Raw genomic sequence first — 26,866 nt, 5'->3', positions numbered from 1 at the left:
GTCTTTTAAGCTTTGCACACACACCTCCAGTGTGCAGGCAGATGTTTGCAGATTTAAGCACAGCTCATTTAAACTTTTGCGGTGCTTTAATGTCTGCCATGTCATGCTGTAATTTGTGCTGCGTTAAGGGAGCCCATTCATTTGAAGTGTATCCTCATGCATTCTGGTGCACTGCAATGCAGGTGTGTTGGGAAAGGAGCACTGGAGCGCAATTTAGAATGAATGGCACCACAGTGGCTGCATATGCATTTGTTCCCCTGTCCATTAGAAAAGCAAACTATCCCCCTACTTTACACAAGCCAAAAAATGTAAAATAGAACAGAGGGTGCACCAGCCTCGCACATTATCTTCAAAACTTGACTTTATTAATAAAACGTGGTAAGTATTATACTTAAAAACCAACAGATGTATATAAGCTTGTCCCAATATAACAGTAAATTCCAACCCAGAGTGCATCACATCACATGGTAGAATGTACAAAGATCCAATCAGATAATGTGTTTCGAGACCTTGCCTCTTCCCCAGAGCCACAGATTTTATTAATAAAGTCAAGTTTTAAGGATTATGCACTAGGCTGGTGCACCCTCTGTACTATTTTACATTTTTAGTGTTCTCAGATGTCCCCAGTCTTGAGAGGTCAGCAAGGTGAAGCATGTCCAGCAGATCCAAGAGGGAAATTTAGCCAACTGTCCTTTTTGGGGTCCGCTTCCAAGTGCAGGAGACTGTGTGGATATATTCACTTTGATTTTACACAAGCCAAGTCAACAGTCAGTGTTAGGCCAATAAAAATATTCTGATATTTGCAAGGGAACTAAATTAGCTTTAGTACTGCTTTAACTGGAAATACTAATTTAGCAACACATTTTCCCTGTAAGAAAAGAATTTAATACTTGTACTGTATTGTCAATTAGAATAAATATTACTTTTTACAAATTTTCTAGCATTGACTTCTGCAGCTAGCACTTTATCCTATTCATTTAACTTCAATTTACAGCTTTATGGCATGAAAATAATTATGTCATAGTAAATTTAAAGACTTTTTAAGTACACTGACCTGTCTTTAATTAAATGTGGATTTTATTGCTACAAGTTGAAATGAGAAATGACTCAGAAATTGCATCAATCAGGTAGAAACTGTATTAAAGGTGGGACTGATTGTAACAGCTCAGAAACCATTCTGGATTGCAAGGGCAGAAAGCCATGATGAGCCAGCCAAAGTCTACACTTAGAAGGCTATTTATAGTGGAGAGCAGATACCACTGCTTAACATCACAAAATTTCTCCAAAACCTGCAATATCATTCATAAAATGCAGGCCACAGTTTGCAGCATGCAGTGCCTAACAGAACAGAAAGAACTCCATGTTTGGAAGAGAGGCTGGTCACATAAATTGTTTTTTTTTTTCATTCCAATTATTTGTACAGTGCTCCACTTGCTTTGGCGTTCTGAAGCAAAGTGAGTGCTAAGCACATTTAAAACCATGCTTCACGTACAGCATGTATGGGTTGTTATTTTTTAAATCAGCGGTGCAAGACCATACTGCTGCTTTCAAAATGTGGCTTTGGTCAATTATTTTCAAATTAGTGATGTCACAGTTTTAACCTTAACAGAGGTTCTAGGTCCTCATGCAAGTTCTGGGGCTGTCAGTCGAGAACTAATTTGAGGTCTAGGAATTACAAAACAGCCACTGCTGATAATGTTTAGAAGCTGTTTATCCGATACAGTACATGCATGTCCTCTGTGTGCTCGAATGAGTTTTTGTCAGGGAAGGAGCTGTGGAACGGACAGGCAGGCCTAGAGGCAGGGTCACGCACTGACTGACGACAACCACCACCCACAGACCGGAGTCCCTCAGGGCGCGGAGTCTAAGTCCCAGGCTGCCTTTCACCAGGGCCCCTGATGGTGGGGATGGACTTGACACAGCCAGGAACCAGGTCGCGGCCTGCGAGACACCCCAGCTGCGGTAATGGCCGCCGCCAATGGCGTGTAGCTGGTAGGAATCAGATCAGACAATAGCGTAGTTGGGCAGGCCAGGTCGACAACAACGGGACAAACGGTACAGAACAGTAGACAAGAATCACAGGTCACATGCCAGGTTCAGCAACGGGAGGTCAGATCAAAGGAAAACGCAGAGAATGGTCTAGTCACAAGCCGAGTCAGATTCCAGGAGAGTCACGAGAGTATACACAGAGCTGTTGCAACACTAACACACAAGACACGAATGCAAAGGGCATGTGCGGACAAGAGACTTATATGTAATCAACCACACCCCTCCAGGGGATGGACCTCAGAGGCCTGAAGGCATAAAAGACTGCCACCATGCTCTTTGCAGAGACCCAAGATGGATGCCAGCACATGGAGCAGCACAACCTCTGGGAAAAGGTAGGACCTTGACAGTTTTATCCTTTTAGGTCCAGATTTATGCATTCTCTACAAAAGCTTTCATCTAGGACAACTTGGCTGCTTGTGGTTGTATACAGCCATCCACACATCATCGTTGACTGTCAGCAACATATTTGCATGTACGTATAATAAAAAGTTCCAGACTGCCGCACTGCCTTCCAGAGCAATTCACCCCAGTCCTAGTTGTCCTTATTGTTGGTGTACCTGCGCAGTTTGTGTGCTTTGCTGGAATAGTTTGCTGTGTACTTTCCAAACAACTAGTAGAAAAGGCTATTTGCTTTACCCACCTACAGCAAACTTTTGCTTTCTGCCTCTCCAACCCCAGCCTTGGTATGTCTTGTCTGGCTTATATAACGAAACAACAAATAGCCAGTAGAAAAAGGTAGAAAAGGTGGGATAGCACAAGATAGTTGGCATTGGGGGGCTGGAAGAAAAAATCTGGCCTTGCCTTCAGGTGATCCATTTTTTTGCAATCCAACAACATGCTAGAAGGCTGTTTTTCTCCCAAAATGACTCTAGTGTGTGTATGAAGTAGGCAGAGACTTGAACTCCAAGCCCCTCCAGAGAGGCGACATGGATTGATTGGTCATATGTACTCTGTAAACCACTGCTAAATGTAAGCACAATATCTTTATAGCTTCTAACTGTCCCTCCTTTGGTGGGACTGTCTCTCTTTTGGAACCCAATGCCTCTGTTCCTTTTTTCTCCTTTGTTGTCTATTAGATATAATACAAAGAACTCTAGCAAAATGGTCTATTTAATGAATAGTTAGGTTTTTATACTAGACTGAACCTTTCATCCCACTTCTAAAATATTGCTTTTGGTATTTTGAAGAACTAGTATAAAGGGAAAGTGGTGAGAACTTGCAGGTTCAACCAATGATTTTGTGTATTAATTTCTTGTGCTAAAGGTTTTCCATCTTTGTCATTTTGGAAATTTGGAAGGTATGCACCTGAGTTTTGTATGAGGCCATGCTAGGTAAAGAACCCTCCAAGGACTTTTTTTGAAGAGGTGAACTGGGTTCTGACTCATTGACTTAAATCTGGACTCCAGGGAAAGGAAAATGCTTGTTTAGGTCTAGTGGCTGCAAAAAGCAGTTTTACTTACCTCATCCTCTTTTTTCTCAGGCTCGTCCTCTTCTTCCCTATGCTCTGGCAGTTGAAGGTCCTCTGATGTCATCAAGTGCAGTGCAGAGCCTATATCCCTGCAATGGATTTGAGGATCCTAAGGGGCAGTCCACTACCAGAGATTAGGGGAGTACAAGAGAGCACTGGCTGCGAGGGAAGCAGACGATTGGTAAAACTGCTATTTGTGGCCACTAAAGACCTAAAAGAGTATTTAACCCTTGCAGTGCAGAGGCCGCCCCACTGCAGGAAAACATTTTTCCTTTCCTCAGAGATAGGCTTTAGGGCTTATGCTCTACAAATTTCCTTTTCTCTCTTCAGGGAATGTGGCCTCGTTGGCCATTGTGGCACATTCTTGCAGTAGGATAATGATACCTGATAGGACTGAGCTCTGAAAAACTTTGTTAATGCTGACAATAGGTCCAGTGGCATTGGAAAAATACATCCACAATGTGTAGCATTCGTTAATATGGCTCCCTTCTAATAAACATTTTAAGGAGGAATACAGCCAAAGCTCTTTTGGCAAACTTCTCCTGTGGATCACAGGAGTGCAGTTCGTTCTGTACTCCTGTGACCCGTTTTGAGCTGACAGCGGTCACCTAACCGATCCAGGCTGGGGAAAAGATCCTGACTTTAAAGCCTGGATCCACCCCAGAGTCTGGAGCAGCACCTGGCTCAGCTTCTCAGTGAGGCGCTGAGAGCCGGAGCCACCCACTCTCTCCCCCTCCACGGCCAGCGCTTCAGTGAGCATGGGGGGGGGGGGGGGATTCAGAGCGACTGTGAGAACTCAACGATCAGTGGCCATGTGGTTGATGAGTTCTCACCCTTAGAGCCGGGGGCACAGATGCAGCGTATGTATTTAAAAAAAAAAAAAAAAAGAATCCCCATACATCTCTATTCAGTATTTTATGTTCTTTCATGGGTGGGATACCTTAAAATCCATTCAATGTGTTTTGTCTATATGTCAACACTATATGCCAACATTAAAAAACAGAATGGAGAGAGCACCCTTAACCTTTGCTCTCTAAATCCTACATGCTCATGCACTGTCATTCACCTGAGCAAACGCTTTATCTTTACAGTATAGGCTAGGCCTTGTCTAGATGAGGATAAAGTGCTTACAGCGGTGTGAGAAGATATCCTGAGACATCTAATGGATATACATTTTAGGTTTATTGCTCATACTCAAGCTAACAGTGAAAACAATCTTTAAAATCAGGCAGTTCAATTGCTACTTTAATAAAAGCTCCCCTCTGTGTCTTCTTTCATACATACATTTAGTAACTGTATTTATACCCTGGGGGAATGTGACTGCATAAGCGTGAGAGATAGGCATTTCTTAAAAGAATCAACTGATAATATCAATATACACCATTCCCTAAACTTGCTATACGCTGACCATAGACAATGTATAGTCTCAGGTGTCAAAAACACAAAAAAAAAAAACTGCAGACGACATTTACAATTGTACTATATTTATATTTCATGGCATATCAACTTCCTACATTTTCACTGACTACAGTCTGGTTTGCTTGACTGGATATCCTTGTACAGAAACAATCCCATTTCCTGGAATAAATATTATCCCTCAGGGACACACAAAACAAAAATATGCTGCAGGTCAGCACTGCACATGTGGAGGAATAACATTTATTCACATTTCTCTTTGAATGAAGTGGCTGATACTTACAGGCTTATCCAATACAACTTTGCAAGGTACTAAAACAAATTCAACAATCTTTACAAGTGCCAGGGGTATATGGCCTATGTGCACATCTGTGCTTAGGGGGCATTACTACGCAGTCATAAGACCCTTTAGCCTTAGTTTAACCACTTGCCCTCCAGAGGATTTACCCCCCCCCCCCTTCCTGACCAGGCCATTTTTTTGTGATACGGTGCTGCATTACTTTAACTGACAATTGCGTGACCATGCAACGTTATACATAAATGAAATGCCCTTTTTTCCCCCACAAATAGTGCTTTCTTTTGGTGGTATTTGACCGCCTCTGCATTTTTAATTTTTTGCGCTATAAAAAAAAAAAGACTGCCAATTTAAAAAAAAAAAACACAATTATTTTTGACTTTTTGCTATAAAACATCCAGTATAAAAATTAAAAAAAAGTAATTTTGTCATAAATTTAGGCCAAAATGTATTCTGCTACATATCTTTGCTAAAAAAAAATCCCAATTTGTGTAAATGAATTGGCTCACGGGTGATAGCGTATACAAATGGCGGTATAGATACTGGAATTTTTTTTTTATATACTAGTAATGGCGGCGATCAGCAACTTCGGCGGGCATTCTGATACTGGGGGGGGGGGGAACTGACTAACTGTCACAGACATTCCCAGTGACACCAATAAATTGATCAGTACTAATGATACTGGGCTGGAAGGTGTTAACATCTGGGGCAAACAAAGGGTTAACTGTGTGCTTCTTTACTGTGTGCTTTACACTGTAAGCACACTGCTCTGTATAGCTCAGAGCCTTACAAAGCAGTGTGCAGGAGCTGAGAGGGGAGAGATCTGTGTTGTTTACATACAGGTCTCTCCCCCATCGGTGATACAAAGCAATCGCCAGGTGCTGGCGAGGAATCACCAGCTGGGATCTGGTGATTGGCAGGTGAGGCTGCCAATGGCGGCACGCGTAGGGTAGGGTACCCGGAAATGCGAAATCACTTATATATACGTGATTTTGTGCACCCCTGCTGCTCTGTACCAGTATTTCTGCTATACGGCAGTCGGGAAAGCGGTTAAACTGGAAGATAAGGCTAATAACAATTATGCTTAAAAATACTACCTCCACCCATTTTTGATATATCATGCATATCCTATATATAAAGATCTGTGGAAATACCTTTTTTAGTCCAGTCCAGACATGTGATCAAGCAGCAACGATTACCCTGTGTCAGAGAGCAGATGCTGCAGGGGAGAGGAGGGAATGCAGACAACCAAGGGGCAATCAGAGCCAGAAGGTGACGTCACGGCTCCTGGAATTCACAGCTGTTGTTGTGTGCTCCCTGATACAGGGAAGCCAGAGCTGCTGGATCACGTGATCAGATTGGATTAAAAAAAGGTGTTTACATTGCTCTTTTATATACATGATAGGTAGGAGGGGAGAGGCAGCAATTTTTAAAATATTTGTAATTAGCCCTTACTAACACTTTAAGCTGCCAGTTAGATCTTAGCACATAGCTCCCCCCTTTAATTGAACACTAAAGTACACATGTAGTGTGATTATATTAGAAAAAGAAAAATGCCCAGCATAGAAAAATCCAACAGCCATCAATCATAGAAACTGAATTTACAATTTAATAATACATTTAGAGTATATATTTGCCACTGTTAACTGATACAAGATTGAAACTGGGTGTTAAGGCAGAAGTTATTTTTACCCTACTGCATTCTATGCATTGCATTAAAAAAACTTTCTGTGTGCATCTCCCCCCCAGTCCCCCTAATACTCACCAGAGCCCGATCTCAATCCAGCTCCTCATTGGCTCAGATATAGCAGCAGGAGAAACTTGCTGCTGTCATTCAGAGCCAGTGACAAGGAGTGGGGGCGGTGTGTCTTATGGAAACACAGAGAAGGGCTCGAGAGCTAGCACGTATGAGTGCCCCCAGAGCAAACCATTTGCTATGGGGACACTCCAGGGGGGTGGGGGTTGGGGTGATGTAGTCAGGAGTGCTGGCAGGGGACCCTAGAAAGGGAGGATCAGAGCTACTCTGTGCAAAACCATTACACAGAGCAGGTGAGTATAACATGTTTCTTAATTTAATAAAATAAAAACAAAGCTTTACAATCACTTTAACTTCTTGTTATTTCAGAAGCTGCATTCAGGCTATTTTAGGCTTCCATTGAATAAATTGTGATTCTGCTACAAAGGTATTTTCGTGCACGTGCATTGTCACCCTGTAACATGAGCCCTTGTTTGAGACTACAGGTGGCCACATCATCAAACAAATTCACTCACATTGTGATTATATATGTACACTGCTCAAAAAAAATTAAAGGAACACTTTGAAAACACATCTCAATGGGGAAAAATATCATGCTGGATATCTATACTGATATGGACTGGGTAATGTGTTAGGAACATAAGGGTGCCCCATTGTTTGATAGAAATGAAAATTGTCAACCTACAGAGGACTGAATTCAAAGACACCCCAAAAATCAAAGTGAAAAGATGATGCAGCAGGCTAGTCCATTTTACTGAAATTTCATTGCAGCAACTCAAAATGGTACTCAGTAGTTTTGTATGGCCCCCACATGCTTTTAAGCATGCCTGATAACGTCAGGGCATGCTCCTAATGAAATGACGGATGGTGTCCTGGGGTATTTCCTCCCAGATCTGGACTAGGGCATCACTGAGCTCCTGAGGTGCAACCTAGTGGTGTCAGATGGACCGAAACATGATATGCCAGAGTTCAATTGGATTTAGGTCAGGCGAGCGTGGGGGCCATTCATTGATATCAATTCCTTCATTCTCTAGGAATTGTTTACATACTCTTCCCACATGAGGCTGGTCATTGTCATGCACCAAGAGGAACCCAGGATCCATTGCACCAGCATAGGGTCTGACAATGGGTCCAAGGATTTCATCCCGATACCTAATGACAGTCAGGGTACCATTGTCTAGCATGTAGAGGTCTGTGTGTCCTTCCATGGATATGCCTCCCCAGACCATCAATAATCCACCACCAAAACAGTCATGCTGAACGATGTTACAGGCAGCATTACGTTCTCCAAGGCTTCTCCAGACCCTTTCACATCTGTCACATGTGCTCAGGGTGAACCTGCTCTCATTTGTGAAAAGCACAGGGCGCCAGTAGCAGACCTGACAATTCTGGTGTTCAGTGGCAAATGCCAATCGAGCTCTATGGTGCTGGGCAGTGAGCACAGGGCCTACTAGAGGATGTCAAGCCCTCAGGCCACCTTCATGAAGTCTATTTCTGATTGTTTGGTCAGAGACATTCACACTAGTGAAATGCTTGAGGTCATTTTGTAGGGCTCTGGCAGTGCTCACCCTGTTCCTCCTTGCACAAAGGAGCAGATACCGGTCCTGCTAATGGGTTAAGGACCTTCTACAGCTCTGTCCAGCTCTCCTGGAGTAACTGCCTGTCTCCTGGAATCTCCTCCATGCTCTTGAAACTGTGCTGGGAGACACAGCAAATCTTCTGGTAATGGCACATATTGATGTGCCATCCTGGAGGAGTTGGACTGCCTGTGCAACCTCTGTAGGCTCCAGGTAACGCCTCATGCTATCAGTAGTGACACTGACCCTAGCCCAATGCAAAACTAGTGAAAAACAGTCAAAAAAGACGAGTAGGGAAAAAAAGCCAGTGGCCTCCATTTGTAAAACCATTTCTGTTTTGGGGGTCATCTCACTGTTGCTCATCTAGTGCACCTGTTGCTAATTTCATTAACACCAAAGCAACTGAAACTGATTAACAACCCCCACTGCTATTTAACTGTAACTGACCAGATCAATATCCCAGGAGTTTAATTGAGTTGATGCTATACTCTGATCAAAAAGTGTACCTTTAATTTTTCTGAGCAGTATATATATATATATATATAAAATCTATATCTATATATATATATCTATATATATATATATATATATATATATATATATTTTTTTTTTTCTTTTAATACACACACTATATGTAGGTTACTGATAAGAATAATCCCAATTCCATTGTAGTGCAATGTGAAGCTTATATACTAAATTTATCACAGCTTTTAGATTAATTTTTTTCTGCATCAGGGGCAGCAAAATATCATGAAAGAAGGATTAAGTGAAGTTACTGCTCCAGCAATAAGATTTCTAAACCTGCATTAAGCTGAAAAGTTAGAGTTTCACTAATCATTTACTTACATACAGTTTCTTGCTGCCAGATCTCGATGGACAAACTTTTTGCTTGCAAGATACTCCATACCTTTAGCAACTTGTAGACCAAATCCTATGAGGTCTTTCACTGTTGGATTCTGAAAAAGACAAAACATACTTGTATGTAATACTACTCCAAGTTTAAAAAACCCCACATTTTTCCCTGGGGTGGCCAGGTCAGCGAATTCTAACCTTTATTCTGATTCCCATTTACTAAAGATGACTTCAGTTTTCAGCATTATTAGATATGGCACTATTTTTAAGCACTCTGATGCTTCAGAAAGTGTGTTCTGTATATGTTTGCTATACCTGTGGATATACAGGAAACATTTTCTGAACCAATATATTCCAAGTGTATGCAGTGTCAATAGAAATTACTTATTTATTCACAAATCAGAAGGTAGTTTAGACATTAGCTGCGGGGCTTATCTGTAAGCTGCATCTAGCTTTATAATTATGCACTGCCTGATTCATTTTTGTTTCCATGTTTTTTGATGCAGATGAAAATTGAAAAATGGCAATGACAAAATTCTAGCTTCAATTTAAATGTTTTCTAAAGGTAAAAAGTACACTAGGTTCACACCTAGGTCCTTGCACCTTTGCACCATGCGATTTCCTGCACTGAAAACATGCTGAGTTTTCAGGTGTATGGGGGTGCCATTAAAAATGAAGTGCAACGCTGCGTGTCTGCAAAAGATCAACACGTTTTGGCTGCAGGTGGTTATGGATGCAAAAATATTGTTATTAATATTATTATTATAATACAGGATTTATATAGCACCAGCAGTTTGCTCAGCGCTTTACAATATAATGGGAGACAATACAGCAACAATACAGTTCAATACAAGAGAGTTAGGAGGGCCCTGCTGCTTAAAGCTTTCAATCTTAGAGGGAGGGGCTAATGGTACAAAAGCTAGTAACTGAGGGGGATGGACTGGTAGGAGGAGTAGAAGATTCCATTATTAGCTGAGGGCTTGATAGGCTTCCCTGAAGAGATAGATTTTCAGAGATCGCCTAAAAGTGAGCAGAGTAGGCGATAGTCTGATAAATTTGGGTAGAGAGTTCCAGAGGATGGGGGAAGCTCTGCAGAAGTCCTGGAGATGAGCATGGGAGGAGGAGACAAGGGAGCTAGAGAGCAGGAGGTCGTGCGAGGAGCGGAGAGTACGGTTTGGGTGATATTTGGAGAAAAGATTGGTGATGTAATTTGGGGCAGAGTTATAAATGGCTTTATATGTTATTGTTAATGTTTTGAATTTTATCCAAAGGGCAATGGAAAGCCAGTGGAGGGATTGGCAGAAAGGGATGGCAGATATGGAACGGTTATTAAGGTGGATGAGTCTGGCAGCAGCATTCATGATAGATTGAAGAGGGGATAGCCTGCGATTAGGTAGGCCAATGAGGAGGGAGTTACAATAGTCAAGGCGAGATATAACAAGGGAGTGAATAAGTTGCTTAGTATTTTCAGAGGTTAAGAATGGGAGTATCTTGGAGATGTTGCGGAGGTGAAGTCTACAAGATTTGGACAGTGATTGGATTTTGGGGTGAAAGGACAGATGGGAGTCTAGGATTACACCTAGTACCCTGGCATGAAGGGAGGGACTGATGACTGTGTTATTGATCTTGATGGAGAAGTCAGGGGAGGGGGCACGGGCTGGAGGGAATAGTATGAGCTCAGTTTTGGAAAGATTGAGTTTGAGGAAGTGGAGTGACATCCATGCCGATATGTCACTTAGTAGGTTAGTAACGCGAGAGGAGACTGAAGGGGTGAGGTGAGGAGTAGAAAGATAGATTTGTGTGTCATCAGCATAGAGATGGTACTTAAAGCCATGGGAGTTTATCAAGTGACCAAGGGAGGAGGTGTAGAAGGAGAATAGTAGGGGTCCAAGGATAGAACCTTGAGAGACCCCTACAGAAAGAGCGAGTGGAGAGGAGGAGCCAGAGTTATAGGTAACGCTGAAGGAGCGCTGCGATATGTAGGAGGAGAACCAGGAGAGAGCAGAGTCTTGGAGACCAAGAGAGTGGAGTTTTGTGAGGAGGAGGGGATGGTCAACTGTATCAAAAGCTGCAGAGATGTCAAGTAGTAAAAGTACGGAGTAGTGGCCATTGGTTTTAGCAGTTAGTAGATCATTAGTGACTTTTAGTAGGGCAGTTTCAGTGGAGTGTAGCCAGATTGTAAAGGGTCAAGAAGGCTGTTATCAGTGAGGTTGCAGCTCAGGTGATTGTAGAGTAAGCGTTCTAAGAGTTTAAAGGTAAACGGGAGCGATTTACAAGCTGTCCCACACCCACAACCACCCGCAGTAGTGTGAACCTAGCCTTAATAAAGAAAATGATGCTAATCACATTTTTAGCCAATTTTCTATTCCTTTTTTGGTGCAAAAGCATTGCACTGTAACAGCAGAGAGGCCAACAACTTTGAAGAAAACAAAAATTATTTTGGGGGACTGTGCATCATATGGGGTATAAATTGACATAAAAAGTCTTCCATAAACATTAAAGTTAACCTCATTTTTTTAATTTTGGATAACTTGGGGAATATTTAGAACCTCTTTTGGGTTCCTTTTGCTGAGTATGTCCCCACCTAGGAGGGTTCCCATCACTTTCTGTCACAGGGACACAACAGGAAGTAGAAATCCCACCTTTGGCAGCTGATCTGTGAACATGGAAATGTTAAAGTGTTACAGTAACTAATGTAAAATTTTGAATCCCCTTAGTTCTATTCCAAAACCAACGGCTGCCATGATAAATGGTGAGACTGAACCTCTGGCAAAAAAGTTTGACAAAGGGTATAACCGTTTCACAGTTTGGAGAGGAACAGCGTAGGCATGGGGAAGCTTGCAAGATGTCAAAGTCATCCCAATGTGAAAGTGGCACAGAACTTTACAAATGGAACAGCACATAGAACCAAAACATTTTGAAAGTGAATCAACCATTTATTTCCAGTTTTCTGAGCAAATCAATTTCCTTCATGTAAATTGAAATGTTATGTTTATATTCATTTTCTATGATGAGCACATCAACCATGTATTTAGAATACTGTAGTAACTGTAATGTACACTTACATGAGCTTCATTTCTTATAAAGTTCCTGAGATCTCCATGTTTCATGAAAGGCAGTACTACCAGTGGGGAACCCTCTGTGGGAAGGCAGATACCCAACAGAGATAGGACATTTGAGTGTGTAAAATCTTTCATGATGATGCCTTCCTTGAGAAACTGGGAAACTTCTTCAATATCTGTGATTCCTTGAAAATTGTACCAAAACAACAAATCAGTTGACAATAAACTGTAAATGTTACTCTACTGCATGAACATTCGGAATGGCTGGAACCAACTCTAAAAGACATATAAAGAGACTACAAAGGTTGAAAACTGCGATTTGTAAGCCTTACTTAGAAAAAAATGCAGAAATATGCTTGCAGTAGCTCTCGGTCCCCTCTTGCCTCCCTCACATTTCTACTGACTAAGAGAAGTTAAAAGAGAAGTTTTCTTGTGGGTCAAAGGAATGCACTTACTTGTGCACTCCAGTGACTCAGAATCAGCCGACATAAGGTTGATGTCTCAAAGTTGCTGCAGACTCTGAAGGGATCCTGATAATAATATCGGTATTCACCCAAATGCCTTACAGGCAGCAAGCTGCTCCTTCCCACTCTCCTGCCTGGACCTCCAGTGAGCACTGGAGGGGCAGAGCAAGGAGCAGTGACTGCCAGTCACCGGTCCCTGTTCACAGCAGACCCAAGAACCGAGCGATCAGTGCTTACATAATCGCTCGGTTCTTGGGCTTAGAGCCAGCAGGGTACAGATGCTGTAGCAGGTAGGTAAGTTTCATTTTTTACCATTCCCATTTAAGCAACCCATTTTAGTAAGAGTGTGAATAAATCAAAGAGTGCGCTAAATATAAGTAAATACAAAAATTATTAGTTTAAAATGATGTCCGTGATAAAAAAATATTATATAAAAGTCCATCCACCATCACAAAGTAATTAAACAGTTCTGAAATCTTGTATAAATCAAACACCGTACAAAAAAAATCCACCACCGAATGAAATGGGTACACTCACCAAAGCTCCATGCTGACCAGATTATAAGTCAGCAAAGATAGTGTTTGCTCTGGGAGCGATGATCAGCAGAAGTAATCCAAACTGGGAGCAATATACTGCAAGCAGCCAATCAGCACAATATGGAATAGCCTTAACAGCAGGTAGTCATCACGTCTCCAAACCATAGATCATGTTCGGAGAATCAAAAAAGGAAATCATGGTGCAGCACGTTTAAAACCCAAATGTTTAATTAAAACGTCAGAAATGCACTCACAAACAGGGTGTCTAGCCGACACCAGCAATGACAGCCTTAAGAAAGCAGGGACGAGCCTTATCACAGCCGACAGTCTACGAGGAGCGTCCTGACGTCACATCCAAAAGAAGCCCGCCCTACTAGTTTCGTCATCCGACGTCCGCCCCAACGTCGCTCCCAGAGCAAACGCTATCTTTGCTGATTTATAATCTGGTCAGCATGGAGCTCTGGTGAGTGTACCCATTTCATTCGGTGGTGGATTTTTTTTTGCACGGTGTTTGATTTATACAAGATTTCAGAACTGTTTAATTACTTTGTGATGGTGGATGAACTTTTATATAATATTTTTTTATCACGGACATCATTATTTCAAACTAATAATTTTTGTATTTATGGATATTTAGCGCACTCTTTGATTTATTCACATTTTTACCTTTTTTTGGTTAGGAGTGCAGCTTTTGTTCTATTTAGTTTGTGGCGCTTTTTTTCTCTATTTCTTATATTATCATTTTAGTAAGAGGCCTAGAGGGATGCATTCAGGCAAAGGGGACCAAACAAGATTTGACAATACTCAGAAGTGCTGGAGCTTTGCCCAGTCAGATTTGCCTGCCATTCAGGTGCAACAGTGTGTACCGAAATCTGCAGATATGCGCAAGCACTTAGCAACAGATTTAAGAAAAGTAAAATAAAATTTGCATGATTCATGAATGTTTCCTGGGCAGCTATTATATGTGATTCACGTGATGAATGTCAATACCTCATCACCTCCACTGAATGCCGCTGTAATGAACAAAGTCACTCCTGGAAGACTCAAGAAACTGAAAATTTTGTAGTCTTGATCTTCTGGTTCCTCACTTTCTGCATTTCCTCCCACCAACCCCATGTCACTACAGTATACAGTAGTGTTCAGTGATGCAGGAGAAATTAGTATTTTCCTCCTTACTTGCGGGAACAACAAATATTTGCAGTTTTATTTTAGTGACTAAGTTGCTTTTAATGTCTGCAGTGATTAACACTACATATTTCCTCCAGAAAGCTTTCCACGGACCCTCTGCCATTTGTATATATGACAGCTATTTTTAAATTCTATTGTTACGTGCTGTACTTTTTTTAGGTTGTGACTTAATTAGTATTGAAACAAGGACAAAGATGGCAGCCCTGGAACTTTCACCCTTTAATTAATTGCTTGCAGTTCCAGAATTTTCTTTGGTACTTGCATATTTTTATTTTGTCCGGTTCCATTTGCTATATGGCAATGTAAAACATGATACATATCTACTGTATTTTGGCATAGGCTGACCATTAATATCAAACTAGTACTAAAGGCTGCTACACATTGTTATACTCTACTGCATTTACAGCATTAGGGTAAAAAAAGCCTCAGTACTTTACTACCTCCTTTGTCCCCAAACACCTGCTGTCCTTGTCACCAGGAGCAGGACTGATCAGCACTGTTCCCCGAATTTCCTGTTGATGTTGAGGACAGCTGAGTGATGGATTCTTGCTCCCATCAGTCAAATTGCTGGATGGACGGAGCAGGGGGGAAACTTGCCTGTGCTTCGTGTATCTATGGATGCACAAATCTTGGCAAAGCACATGACAGCTACAACACCTGCAAATAGAGAGGTGTGTTCACCAATATATTCTGGAACTGCCAACCCATTACTGTTTTCTGGAAGGATGTTACATTATGTATCACGGAGGTTCTCACTGCCCCTTTCCCTCTGAATGTCTCTTTATGCCTTTTGGGCCTGGTAGATGAGGTGGTACCGGCTAATGAATAGAACCCTTCTCAACATCTTAATATTCTATGCTCATGAGGCTATTATATTGCACTGGAAGAAACCCACTGTCCCCATGGTCTCCTTCTGGAAAGGTCTAGTAAATATGATGATCCCATACTACAAGGCCACTTACTTGTCTAGGGGTTGTGTCAAGAAGTTCACCAAAGTATGGCAAGCACGGCTTTCCTCCTCTTCTACACAGGGTAGGCCACATGGTTTATTTTATCGAGGTCTCTTACAAATTCCAAATACCTGTAAGCCTTATAAATATCCCCCATGTTCTCTTATAGTGATGTCTGTGATGGCCTGAATGAGGGATTTTACCTGCCTGTATCACTTCTGTGTTACTATTAGTCAATGGTTGGAGGGGGTTGCACTTGTGGAGGGTTCTCCCTGGATAATAACAATTGGATTGGAGGGGAGGGGGGATGGTCTAACAGGGAGGGGGGAATCTAGGTTTCTTTTAGTCCTGTTAGTCGGTCTCTGTGATTGGATAACAACGCAAGTTAGTTTTACTGTTCTTTTTGTAATTGTTCGGGGCCCTACAAGGCCTGTTTTATGTTTTACGTTTGGCACTATGTGATGCGCAAGGTTAAGCTTATGTATCTGTTTTTATGCAGAGATTGAATAAAAATAATTTGCAAAAAAAAAAAAACATGGAAGTGTGGACAGGAGGAAAGGGAAATTTCAGAAGAATATACATTGTAGGTTTGAAAAAAAAAAAGGTTTAACATCACTTTAAACCAACCATTTTATAGATACTTACTATTTAAAGATTTGACTGCACAGTGTATTTTCTTCCCATCTGCATCTAAAAGAGTTCCATGATATACGCATCCAAAATGCCCTACAATGAAACCACTGATTATTTTTCTGCTGTTTGTTGACAATGGTCACGTATATTTGATTAAACTGAAATATAAGTTGCAAAATAATATAATCAGCTTAGTGATAATTCATTTTGGTTTCACAGTCATGCTTCCTGTGCACTTCCCACTGTGCTATGCCTCAATAAGCTCAATACAGTCTAGTTGTGTTCAATTCAATCATCCAATTATGTGCAAGCAAAACATTTTCAGGGGTTGATTTACTAATGACAAAAAGGCTGCTCACTTTTCAAAGGAAGTTGCACTTTGCAAGGGAATTATCCTCAGTGCTTAGTGAATGTGGTGAAATTTCACGTGCAAGGAAGATTAAAAAAACAGCAGCGCTTCACCTCATTTCATTAAGCTCTGGATAAAATTTTAAATACTGTTATTATTAATTAAATACCTCAAATATATATTATACTAAATACCTTTATTAAAGTATATGGGACCTTGTAAAACAACCTATTTAGTGTAAAATAGAAATGAAAGGCAAATAATTTATACATACAGTGTATATATATATATATATATATATACAGTAAGGAACAGAAGTATTTGAACACCTTGAGATTTTGCAAGCTCTTCCACATAGAAATCATGGAGGGGTCTGAAATTCACATTGTAAGTGCATTCCCACTCTGAGAGACAGAATTTAAAAAAAAAAATCAGGAAATCACATTGTGTGATTTTTAAAGAATTTATTTGTCTTGCACTGCTGAACATAAATATTTGAACACCTGAGAAAATCAGTGTTAATATTTGGTACAGAAGCCCTTGTTTGCAATTACAGAGGTCAAACGTTTTCTGTAGTTCTTGACCAGGTTTGCACACACTGCAACAGGGATTTTGGCCCACTCCTCCACACAGATCTCCTCTAGATCTGTCAGGTTTCAGGGCTGTCGCTGAGCAACACGGAGTTTCAGCTCCCTCCAAAGATGTTCTATTGGATTTAGGTCTGGAGACTGGCTAGGCCACTCCAGAACCTTGATATGCTTCTTACGGAGCCAGTCCTTGGTTATCCTGGCTGTGTGCTTCGGGTTGTTGTCATGTTGGAAGACCCAGCCACGACCCATCTTCAATGCTCTGACTGAGGGAAGGAGGTTGTTGCTCAAAATCTCACAATAAATGGCCCCATTCATCCTCTCCTTAATACAGTCATCCTGTCCCCTTCGCAGAAAGGCACCCCCAAAGCATGATGTTACCACCCTCATGCTTCACAGTAGGGATGGTGTTCTTGGGATGTGTTAGGGATCCGGGTATGACCAGAAATGTGTGGACTGACACAGGGAAACGCAGACTTCAGGAATAGTGTGAATAAGACAATTTATTAAGACTAAACAAAACATAAACGCAGTGCAAGACTAAACAAAAACACAGTGCAAACAAACCAACCCAAACCTCCAACAGATAACAATAGAAACAATACTAAGCATAGTCGGGCAGGCCGGGTCGGTAGCACACGGGCAGGCAGGGCACAAGGAGCAGGCGGAAGAGTAGTCAGGAATAGCCGAGGTCAGGACAGGTGGAGTTCATGCAGAGTCAGGGATCGAAGCAGAATCTGGATCAGGCAGAAAGCAGACAGGATGCAGGTACAGGGGCCCATGGGAAACATACACCAAGGCCCTGATCACAGGCCTGGCCATTCCTTAAATACATCTGTTGTAATCAGCTTCAGGTGATGGCTCATTGCAGGAGTGAGCCTCTGGTTGCTGAGAGCACCCGCTGGCCAGCCCTGGTACTGCAGCCCACAAGGCAGGTGAGTCCCACCACCACTGGCAAGTCCATTCCTGACAGGATGCAACTCATCCTTTTTCCTTCAAACACGAAGAGTGAAGTTTAGACCAAAAAGTTCTACTTTGGTCTCATCCGACCACATGACTTTCTCCCATGCCTCCTCTGGATCATCTAGATGGTCATTGGCAAACTTCAGACGGGCCTGGACATGTGATGACTTGAACAGGGGAACCTTCCGTGCAATGCATGATTTGAAACCATGATGGCGTAGTGTTCTACCGACAGTGACCTTTGAAACTGTGGTCCCAGCTTTCTTCATGTCATTGACCAGCTCCTCCCTTGTAGTTGTGGGCTGATTCCTCACCTTTCGTATCATCAGTGATACCCCACGAGGTGAGATCTTGCATGGAGCCCCAGTCCGAGAGAGACTGACAGTCGTCTTTAGCCTCTTCCATTTTCTAACAATTGCTCCAACAGTAGATCTATTTTCACCAAGCTGCTTGGCAATTGCCCTGTAGCCCTTTCCAGCCTTGTGGAGGTCCACAATTTTGTCTCTGGTGTCTTTTGACAGCTCTTTGGTCTTGCCCATGGTAGTAGTTGGGGTCTGACTGACTGTGGGGTGGACAGGTGTCTTTAAAGAGCTCAGACAGGTGCTACTAAGATAAATTAATGAGTGGAGTAGAGGTGGACTTTTTAAAGGCACAGCAACAGGTCTTTGAGAGCCAGAATTCTTGCTGTTTCTTAGGTGTTCAAATACTTATGTTCAGCAGTGCAAGACAAATAAATTCTTTAAAAAATCATACACTGTGATTGACTGAATTTTTTTTTAAACTCTGTCTCTCAGAGTGGGAATGCACCTACAATGTGAATTTCAGACCTCTCCATGATTTCTAAGTGGGAGAACTTGCAAAATTGCAGGGTGTTCAAATACTTCTGTTCCTCACTGTATAGTATAAATATTTATATATACAGTATAAATAAATAAATTTTTTCTTTTTTTTTTTAAATATGTGATCACATAATCTCTGTTCTGAGCTGCATAAGGAGCTCAGAGTGCTAGGGGTGGAGACACAGCAGTGCACTGATCTTCCTAGTGAATGGCTGTGCAGGGGGTCATGTCAGCACAAGTTTTGGTCATTGGAGGAGAGGTAGGCCTTGTTCCCAACACAACCAGAAAGCTGCTGAGACAGATGTGCTCTCATGCCTATCGTGATCAGTTTAAAACAGGAAAGCAGAGGGTCTGGCAGAATCACCAAGTATTTCACAAAAAGGAAATAATACAAAGAGAACAGGGTATTTTTTAACCTACTTACATGGCACAATAGCACATATCAGGAATATGAAATGTTGGGGTAACATATTCTTTAAGGTAAGTTAACATTCACTTTGCAAACTGAACATTCTCTTTGATTAGGGAACAGTTTCTGCTCATTTAGTAAATAAATGCCTTGCTTTTAATTGAAACAGCAACACAGTAGAAGTCTTGTACACTGTCTAACAGGACTGTGTGTATATTATTATTTAGAATATGATAAGAGTCACACACTAAGTACTTACCTCTTCCAATTACTTTATTGAAGTGTACAAGAAGGCGATCCACTCCAATAACCATGTGCTCAACTTTTTTCATAAGGTCTGCGCTTAGGGCATTTATATCAATGTGGACATATGTCTGCAACAATGGGCTGGCAATATCTGAATCTCCACTTGACAATATAGGAGAGAGGTCCCGATGAGGGTATTGAGTTGGTCGGCATGATCCACTATGGGATGAGTTTGGAAACTGATCTGCAAATTTGAAAAGATATACCAGATGTCACAAATCCTTACAGTTTTTGTATAAGTAATTTAAAGTATTACTAAACCCAGGACCCTGCATTCACTATATCTGGTCTCCCACAGTACACAGAACATGGAAACGCAAATATTTTAGTAAATATAAACTGCTATATACCGTAGTTTTTGCTCCATAAGACGCACTTTTTCCCCCCCCAAAAAGGGGGGAAAATGTCAGTGCGTCTTATGGAGCGAATATGGAGCGGCCGGTTCAGTATTTCCACCGCCGCTGTGTCAGAATACCGGGCCGGCCGCTCAGCTCTGCAGTGGGACCTTACCTGTTCCTCTATCCAGCGGCGCGCTGTCTTCCCGGCTTCTGTAGTGTGCTTGACAGCCGGGTGCCAAGTGCGCATGCGCAAGAAGCGGTGCTCTTTGTGAATGGTAAGGCGGTACCTGGGATACATGACAGATCCCAGAAGACGCCGGACCAATCACAAAGTGCAGCGCTTCTCGCTCATGAGCACTGGGCATCTGGCTGTCCGCTGAGCGCCCACACTACAGAAGCCGGGTAGATAGCGCGCGGCTGGATAGAGGAACAGGTAAGATCAAAGAACGACTCCGCGGAAGTAAGAGCGGGTACCTGTCAAATTCAGGTACCCGCTCCCCACCTCCCCAAAAGTCAGCAGTCATCTCCTGTACTGTCTGCAGTCTCTGGTCATCTCCTGTACTATGTCCGCAGTCTTTGGTCATCTCCTGTACTATGTCTGCAGTCTCTGGTCATGTCCTGTACTGTGTCCGCAGTCTCTGGTCATCTCCTGTACTATGTCCGCAGTCTCTGGTCATCTCCTGTACTATGTCCGCAGTCTCTGGTCATCTCCTGTACTGTGTCCGCCGTCTCTGGTCATCTCCCGTACTGTGTCCGCAGTCTCTGGTCATCTCCCGTGCTGTGTCCGCAGTCTCTGGTCATCTCCCGTGCTGTGTCCGCAGTCTCTGGTCATCTCCCGTACTATGTCCGCAGTCTCTGGTCATCTCCCGTACTGTGTCCGCAGTCTCTGGTCATCTCCCGTACTGTGTCCGCAGTCTCTGGTCATCTCCCGTACTGTGTTCGCAGTCTCTGGTCATCTCCCGTACTGTGTCCGCAGTCTCTGGTCATCTCCTGTACTGTGTCCGCAGTCTCTGGTCATCTCCCGTACTATGTCCGCAGTCTCTGGTTATCTCCTGTACTATGTCCGCAGTCTCTGGTCATCTCCTTTAGTATGTCCGCAGTCTCTGGTCATCTCCTGTACTATGTCTGCAGTCCATTAGTTCACAATTTTTTTTTTCCTGTTTTCTGCCTCTAAAACCTAGGTGCCTCTTATGGTCAGGTGCGTCTTATGGAGCGAAAAATACAATACCTTTTTTTCATCAGCAGTTAGAGCACTCTTGTGACATTAATCAGTGTCCAGCATATGTTAAAGCTTGTAGGAGGAGTTTTCTTTATGATCTAGGAGGATGCAGAACCTCTGACCTCAGTATATAACATGCATGCTTTACTGCATTTACAGATTTATTTTACTGTTTTGGGTTTAGTCACATTTCAAAGTGAATCTTTTAAAATAACAGTGTTTAGACATGCAGCAGCTCAATAGCTACTATAATGTTTGTATTGAGTCTGTCTGGGTTAATAGTAATTATCCCACTAATCCCCATTTCATTAACAGGTTGACTATTTATTTACCTAACAAAACTGTGGATTCCCCTACATATGAATGACTTCAACTCTTTACTATTATTATCTCTACTAATGTATACTTTATACAGATTACGATCAACCAATGGCAAATCAGACATAGATACAAATCTTAAGGTGCAGCCACATCACTACTCACCCAATTGTATCTGCCATGCCCACTGACCTTTCACTTGCCAGTAGACATGTAATATTAAGCAAAAAGCTGTCAAATATTTACCTGCAGCTTCAGGCTTTCCCTAGGTGTTTTGAGTAGGTATATTTTGAACGTTTTGTATGTCAGGCAATGTGGGTAAGAATTAGCTTAGCTTTACTGTTGACTTTAGGATGTACAAACACAGGCTAATTGCTGTGCATGGAAGGTTCTTCTGGACCTGATCTGACAATACCTGATGTATGAGCTACCTCGACATTTTAGGCCAGAAGATATTTTCCTGCACACTGAATAAATAAATTGAAAGATACAGTTGTACAAAGCCTAATCTGAGCTATATATCCTGCCCTCTGCACAATTCAGATTTTTAGTTGTTCTGTTGGAGCCTGGAGTAGCGTGATCTACCTACGTATTCCCCAGCTTTAGAAATGTTGATCTTCATACTGTTCTTAACTATGACTTCATCAATAACCAGCCATTCTTCTGACTTGCACAAGCTGATATTTTGACTATTCATTTTTTCATTCTACTTTCCTTTCTTGAAAAAATGACAGACAGCTCAGCAAAAAAACCCAAAACTTTTCAAGGCTGATACATTACATTATTTATAAATCAGTAGCATATTCTTAGAACCATACAATCAGATTATGTGCTAAGAGTTGGTTTAGATACAAAAGAAACAATACTTAAAGCGGAGTTCCACCCTTTTTTTCATGATCCTTGCCACACAATGCCCACCCGCAGAACAGTCTGTTATGGGATATTTTTTTTAATTTATTGATTTCTAAATACCTTTTTTTGCTGTCAATATTCTGCACTTCTGGTCCGGCCGGCTAGGCGATTTCGCCATTAGGCGATTCCCGAGGACTCTTGGGAAATCGCCATTGGTTTTCCCAGGTGTCTTTGGGAAGCCTAATGGTGAAGTCTCGCTGTATTTCTTGACTGGAAGTGATGTTAGGAATGATTGACAGGTTGCCATAATAATGGGGAGTGTTCTTCCGTCGCCACCTCCATTGTTATGGCAACCTACAAACAACAGTGTGCTGTCCTGTGTCCTTACAGCGCAAGATCAGAAGGTGCATGCTGGGTAGCCAGCTGCACCGAATCCAGAAGAAAGTGGGAGATGGCTTCAGATGCCCACACTAGTAATGGCCGCTGCCTGCCTGCCTGCCAGGATCCTGCTGAGGAATGTCACATTTACAAGTAAGCAAACGACATACACTTAGAACACTGTCCTAATTATACAGGTGAAACTCGAAAAATTAGAATATCGTGCAAAAGTTCATTTATTTCAGTAATGCTACTTAAAAGGTGAAACTAATAAATGAGATAGACTCATTACATGCAAAGCAAGATAGTTCAAGCCGTGATTTGTCATAATTGTGATGATTATGGCTTACAGCTCATGAAAACCCCAAATCCACAATCTCAGAAAATTAGAATATTACATGCAATCAATAAAACAAGGATTGTACATAGAACAATATCAGACATCTGAAAAGTATAAGCATGCATATGTACTCAGTACTTGGTTTGGGCCCCTTTTGCAGCAATTACTGCCTCAATGCGGGGTGGCATGGAAGCTATCAGCCTGTGGCACTGCTGAGGTGTTATTGAAGACCAGGATGCTTCAATAGCGGCCTTCAGCTCTTCTGCATTGTTCTGTCTCATGTCTCTCATCTTTCTCTTGGCAATGCCTATGGGGTTCAGGTCAGGCGAGTTTGCTGGCCAATCAAGCACAGTAATCCCATGGTCATTGAACCAGGTTTTGGTGCTTTTGGCAGTGTGGGCAGGTGCCAAGTCCTGCTGGAAAATGAAGTCAGCATCCCCATAAAGCTCGTCTATGGAAGGAAGCATGAAGTGTTCCAAAATCTCCTGATAGACGGCTGCGTTGACCCTGGACTTAATGAAGCACAGTGGACCAACACCAGCAGATGACATGGCTCCCCAAATCAACACAGACTGTGGAAACTTCACACTGGACTTCAAGCATCTTGCAGTGTGTGCCTCTCCATTCTTCCTCCATACTCTGGGTCCTTGGTTTCCAAATGAGATGCAAAAGTTGCTCTCATCAGAAAAGAGGACTTTGGACCACTGAGCAACAGACCAGGTCTGTTTTTCTTAGCCCAGGTAAGACGCTTCTGACGTTGTTTGTTGTTCAGGAACGGCTTGACAAGAGGAATACGACATTTGAAGCCCATGTCCAGGATCCGTCTGTCTGTGGTGGCTCTTGATACACTGACTCCAGCCTCAGTCCACTCCTTGTGAAAGTCCCCAACACTTTTGAATGGCCTTTTCCTGACAATCCTCTCCAGGCTGCGGTCATCCCTGCTGCTTGTGCACCTTTTTCTTCCACACTTTTCCCTTCCACATAACTTTCTATTAATGTGCTTTGATACAGCACTTTAGGAACATCCAACTTCTTTTGCAATTACCTTTTGAGGCTTTCCCTCCTTATGGAGGGTGTCAATGATGGTTTTCTGCACAACTGTCAGGTCAGCAGTCTTGCCCATGATTGTGATTCCTACTGAACCAGACTGAGAGACCATTTAAAGGCTCAGGAACCCTTTACAGGTGTTATGGCTTAATTAGCTGATTGGAGTGGGACACTTTGAGCTGAGAATATTGCACCTTTTCACAAAATTCTAATTTTCTGAGATTGTGGATTTGGGGTTTTCATGAGCTGTAAGCCATGATCATCACAATTATGACAAATTGCTTTGCATGTAATGAGTCTATCTCATATATTAGTTTCACCTTTTAAGTTGCATTACTGAAATAAATGAACTTTTGCACGATATTCAAATTTTTCGAGTTTCACCTGTATATACTGCAACTGAAGAGAATCACGGAGGTGCTTTTTGTAGAAAAGTGCAGAGGAGACTGGTACTCTGCTTTAACTGCTTCCTTCCCACCCACAGTACATTTACTGCGGCCGGGCAGCAGCTACAGGCTGTATATTTGCTGCTTATTTTCAGGCACGTATGCATGTGCCTTTTGCTGACCTGTGCTGTGATTGGACACAGCACAAGTTTGTCAACAGGTTTCAGCCAATGATTTAGGCTCTATACCTGCTGATCGGCTGTAGCCAATCACAGCACAGAGTTCTGTGTTTACAAATACACAGACAGTGATCTGGCTGTTTCTTCTCCCTGAAATTAACTCTGAGTTCACGGAGAAAAAGCAGCCAGACTTGTGAGTAAAAGCAGCACACAATACACATACTACACTTATTAGGCACACAGTTAACATCTTGATTTCCCCATGATGTTAACCCCTTCCCAGTCAGTGTCATAAATACAGTGTCAGTGTACAGTATTGCCACTGAATTAGTGTCACTATTGACGTAAGTGTCATTTAGTATTCTTCCCAGCCAGTGTCTGTTAGCGCCATATTACCCACCACACCATCACGGTCACACAAGGAGTCGCTGATCGCTATTAACAGTAAAGCATTATAATAGCTGCGTAAATTCCAGTATATATACCATAGTTTGTAAATTTTTTAACTCTCATACAAACAAGTTAATATACAATTATTAGGATTTTGTTTTACCAAAGACATGTAACAGAATACATTTTGGCATCAAGTCATGAAGAAATATGATTTTATTGGATATGTTTTATAAAAAAAAGTAGAAAATATAATTTTTTTCAAAATCTTCAGTCTTTTTTTGTTTATATATATAAAAAACTAGTGGAGATTAAATACCACCAAAATATTTTTGTGTGAAAAAAATGATACAAATTTCATTTGGGTAGTGTTGCATGATTGAGCACTTGCCAGTTAAAGTAGCACAGTGCTGGATAGCAAAAAGTGCTCTGGTCATCTGGTCATGAAGGGGGTAAAACCTTCCGGAGGTCAAGTGGTTAAAGAAGAACATTATATACAATAGTAATGTCTGCAGTAGTATCAAAGTTTCTTGCTGAAACATACTGTATTATAATATTTTATGTTAAATACGAAAGATTACCATTTAAAACATGTACACTGTTGCTCAATGAGAACTAGATTAATAAAAACTAGAGGAAAGGAGTATGCATTGCTCATGGCAACTGGCAATCAACCAGGTTCTATCTGCCAAGGTAAACAAGCAAGACTTGTTATCAGGCTGTATGCATTCTTTTTCGCTTTGGTTATTTATCTTTTTGTATATTTGATTAAACCAGTAAACTAAAGGGTGTTAAAGCTGTGCATTAAACAGTTAAATTTGAAACTATTACTGGAATCACAAAAAAATAAATGAGTTTGTAGGTCATATCTTATATTGTGTGTTTGCCTTAGAAAATCAAGGTTCAGTGTGCATGAAACCAAGGAAATGCCAGGAGGTGATTCATATCCTGCAGTCAGAAATGGGAGTTTTGTTAGAAGTCTTCCTCTTATCAGGCATACAGAGAAGCAGATAGAAAAGGAAAAAGACTTATTTCATACACAAAGTCCTCGTTATCTGATCAGCAGAGAGAACAGGACTAAACAATCTAATGAGCTAATCTTGAGGGGTGTTATACAACGCTGAATGTAGGGCTGAGCAATTCTCCATTGGCTTCCACTTAACTCATAGGATTAAAGTATCCTTTACAAGGAAAACCCTAAAGCTTGTTCATTTCCCTTGCTTATAAAAAAATGTAAAAATCTACGTGCTCAGAAGTCACCACTTCTTAACATCAGACTCAGTTTCATTAATTAGAAAATAACATTTTAGTTTAGTAATACATCATATTACATACAATATATTAGGAATTTTGTATATAAATACCATAAGAGTTGCTGTTATCTATTGAAAATTTAGTTTGTTATCAACATAATAAAGTGAAATAAACAAGAATATAACTACTGTAAATAATATATGTATTTCTGTGCAGAGAATTAATTGTGTGTGTGCACAGTGTGGTGCGGAGGGTGCGGACTGCACCCGGGTGACACCTGGCAAATGGGTGACACCAGGGCTGGTGCTACTTCAGAGGTTCTGCAGCTTACACATGTACTGCAGGGATGTTCAATACATATCGCCCGACACCTGGGACATGTAGTTCTGGGTGCCAGGAAAGCAGTTTTTTTTCACCTTTAGCCCTGCTGTTTGCAAGCAGCAGGGCTCATCCGTCAGGTGGAAGC

At 41.7% G+C, this 26,866-nt stretch overlaps 1 protein-coding gene across 1 annotated transcript in view; it reads right to left on the bottom strand.

Annotated features, from left to right (window-relative positions):
* The window catches only part of MET (MET proto-oncogene, receptor tyrosine kinase), a 215,901-nt gene that overhangs the window by 7,656 nt on the left and 181,379 nt on the right, over positions 1-26,866 (bottom strand). Inside the window, exons 15-18 of the mRNA XM_089672085.1 lie at positions 19,653-19,883; positions 16,259-16,339; positions 12,479-12,660; positions 9,408-9,517 (exon numbers count right to left, since the gene is read on the bottom strand). Of these exons, the coding sequence (XP_089528211.1) occupies positions 9,408-9,517; positions 12,479-12,660; positions 16,259-16,339; positions 19,653-19,883 (604 nt within the window). The remainder of the gene's footprint in view (positions 1-9,407; positions 9,518-12,478; positions 12,661-16,258; positions 16,340-19,652; positions 19,884-26,866) is intronic.

The sequence above is a fragment of the Staurois parvus genome, unplaced genomic scaffold (genome assembly GCF_062004578.1).
Source record: "Staurois parvus isolate SC_StPar_1 unplaced genomic scaffold, SC_StPar_1.0 ptg000120l, whole genome shotgun sequence".
NCBI lineage: Eukaryota > Metazoa > Chordata > Amphibia > Anura > Ranidae > Staurois > Staurois parvus.
Note: the sequence above shows the minus strand (reverse complement) of the source record. Positions and strands in the feature narration are given on the sequence as shown.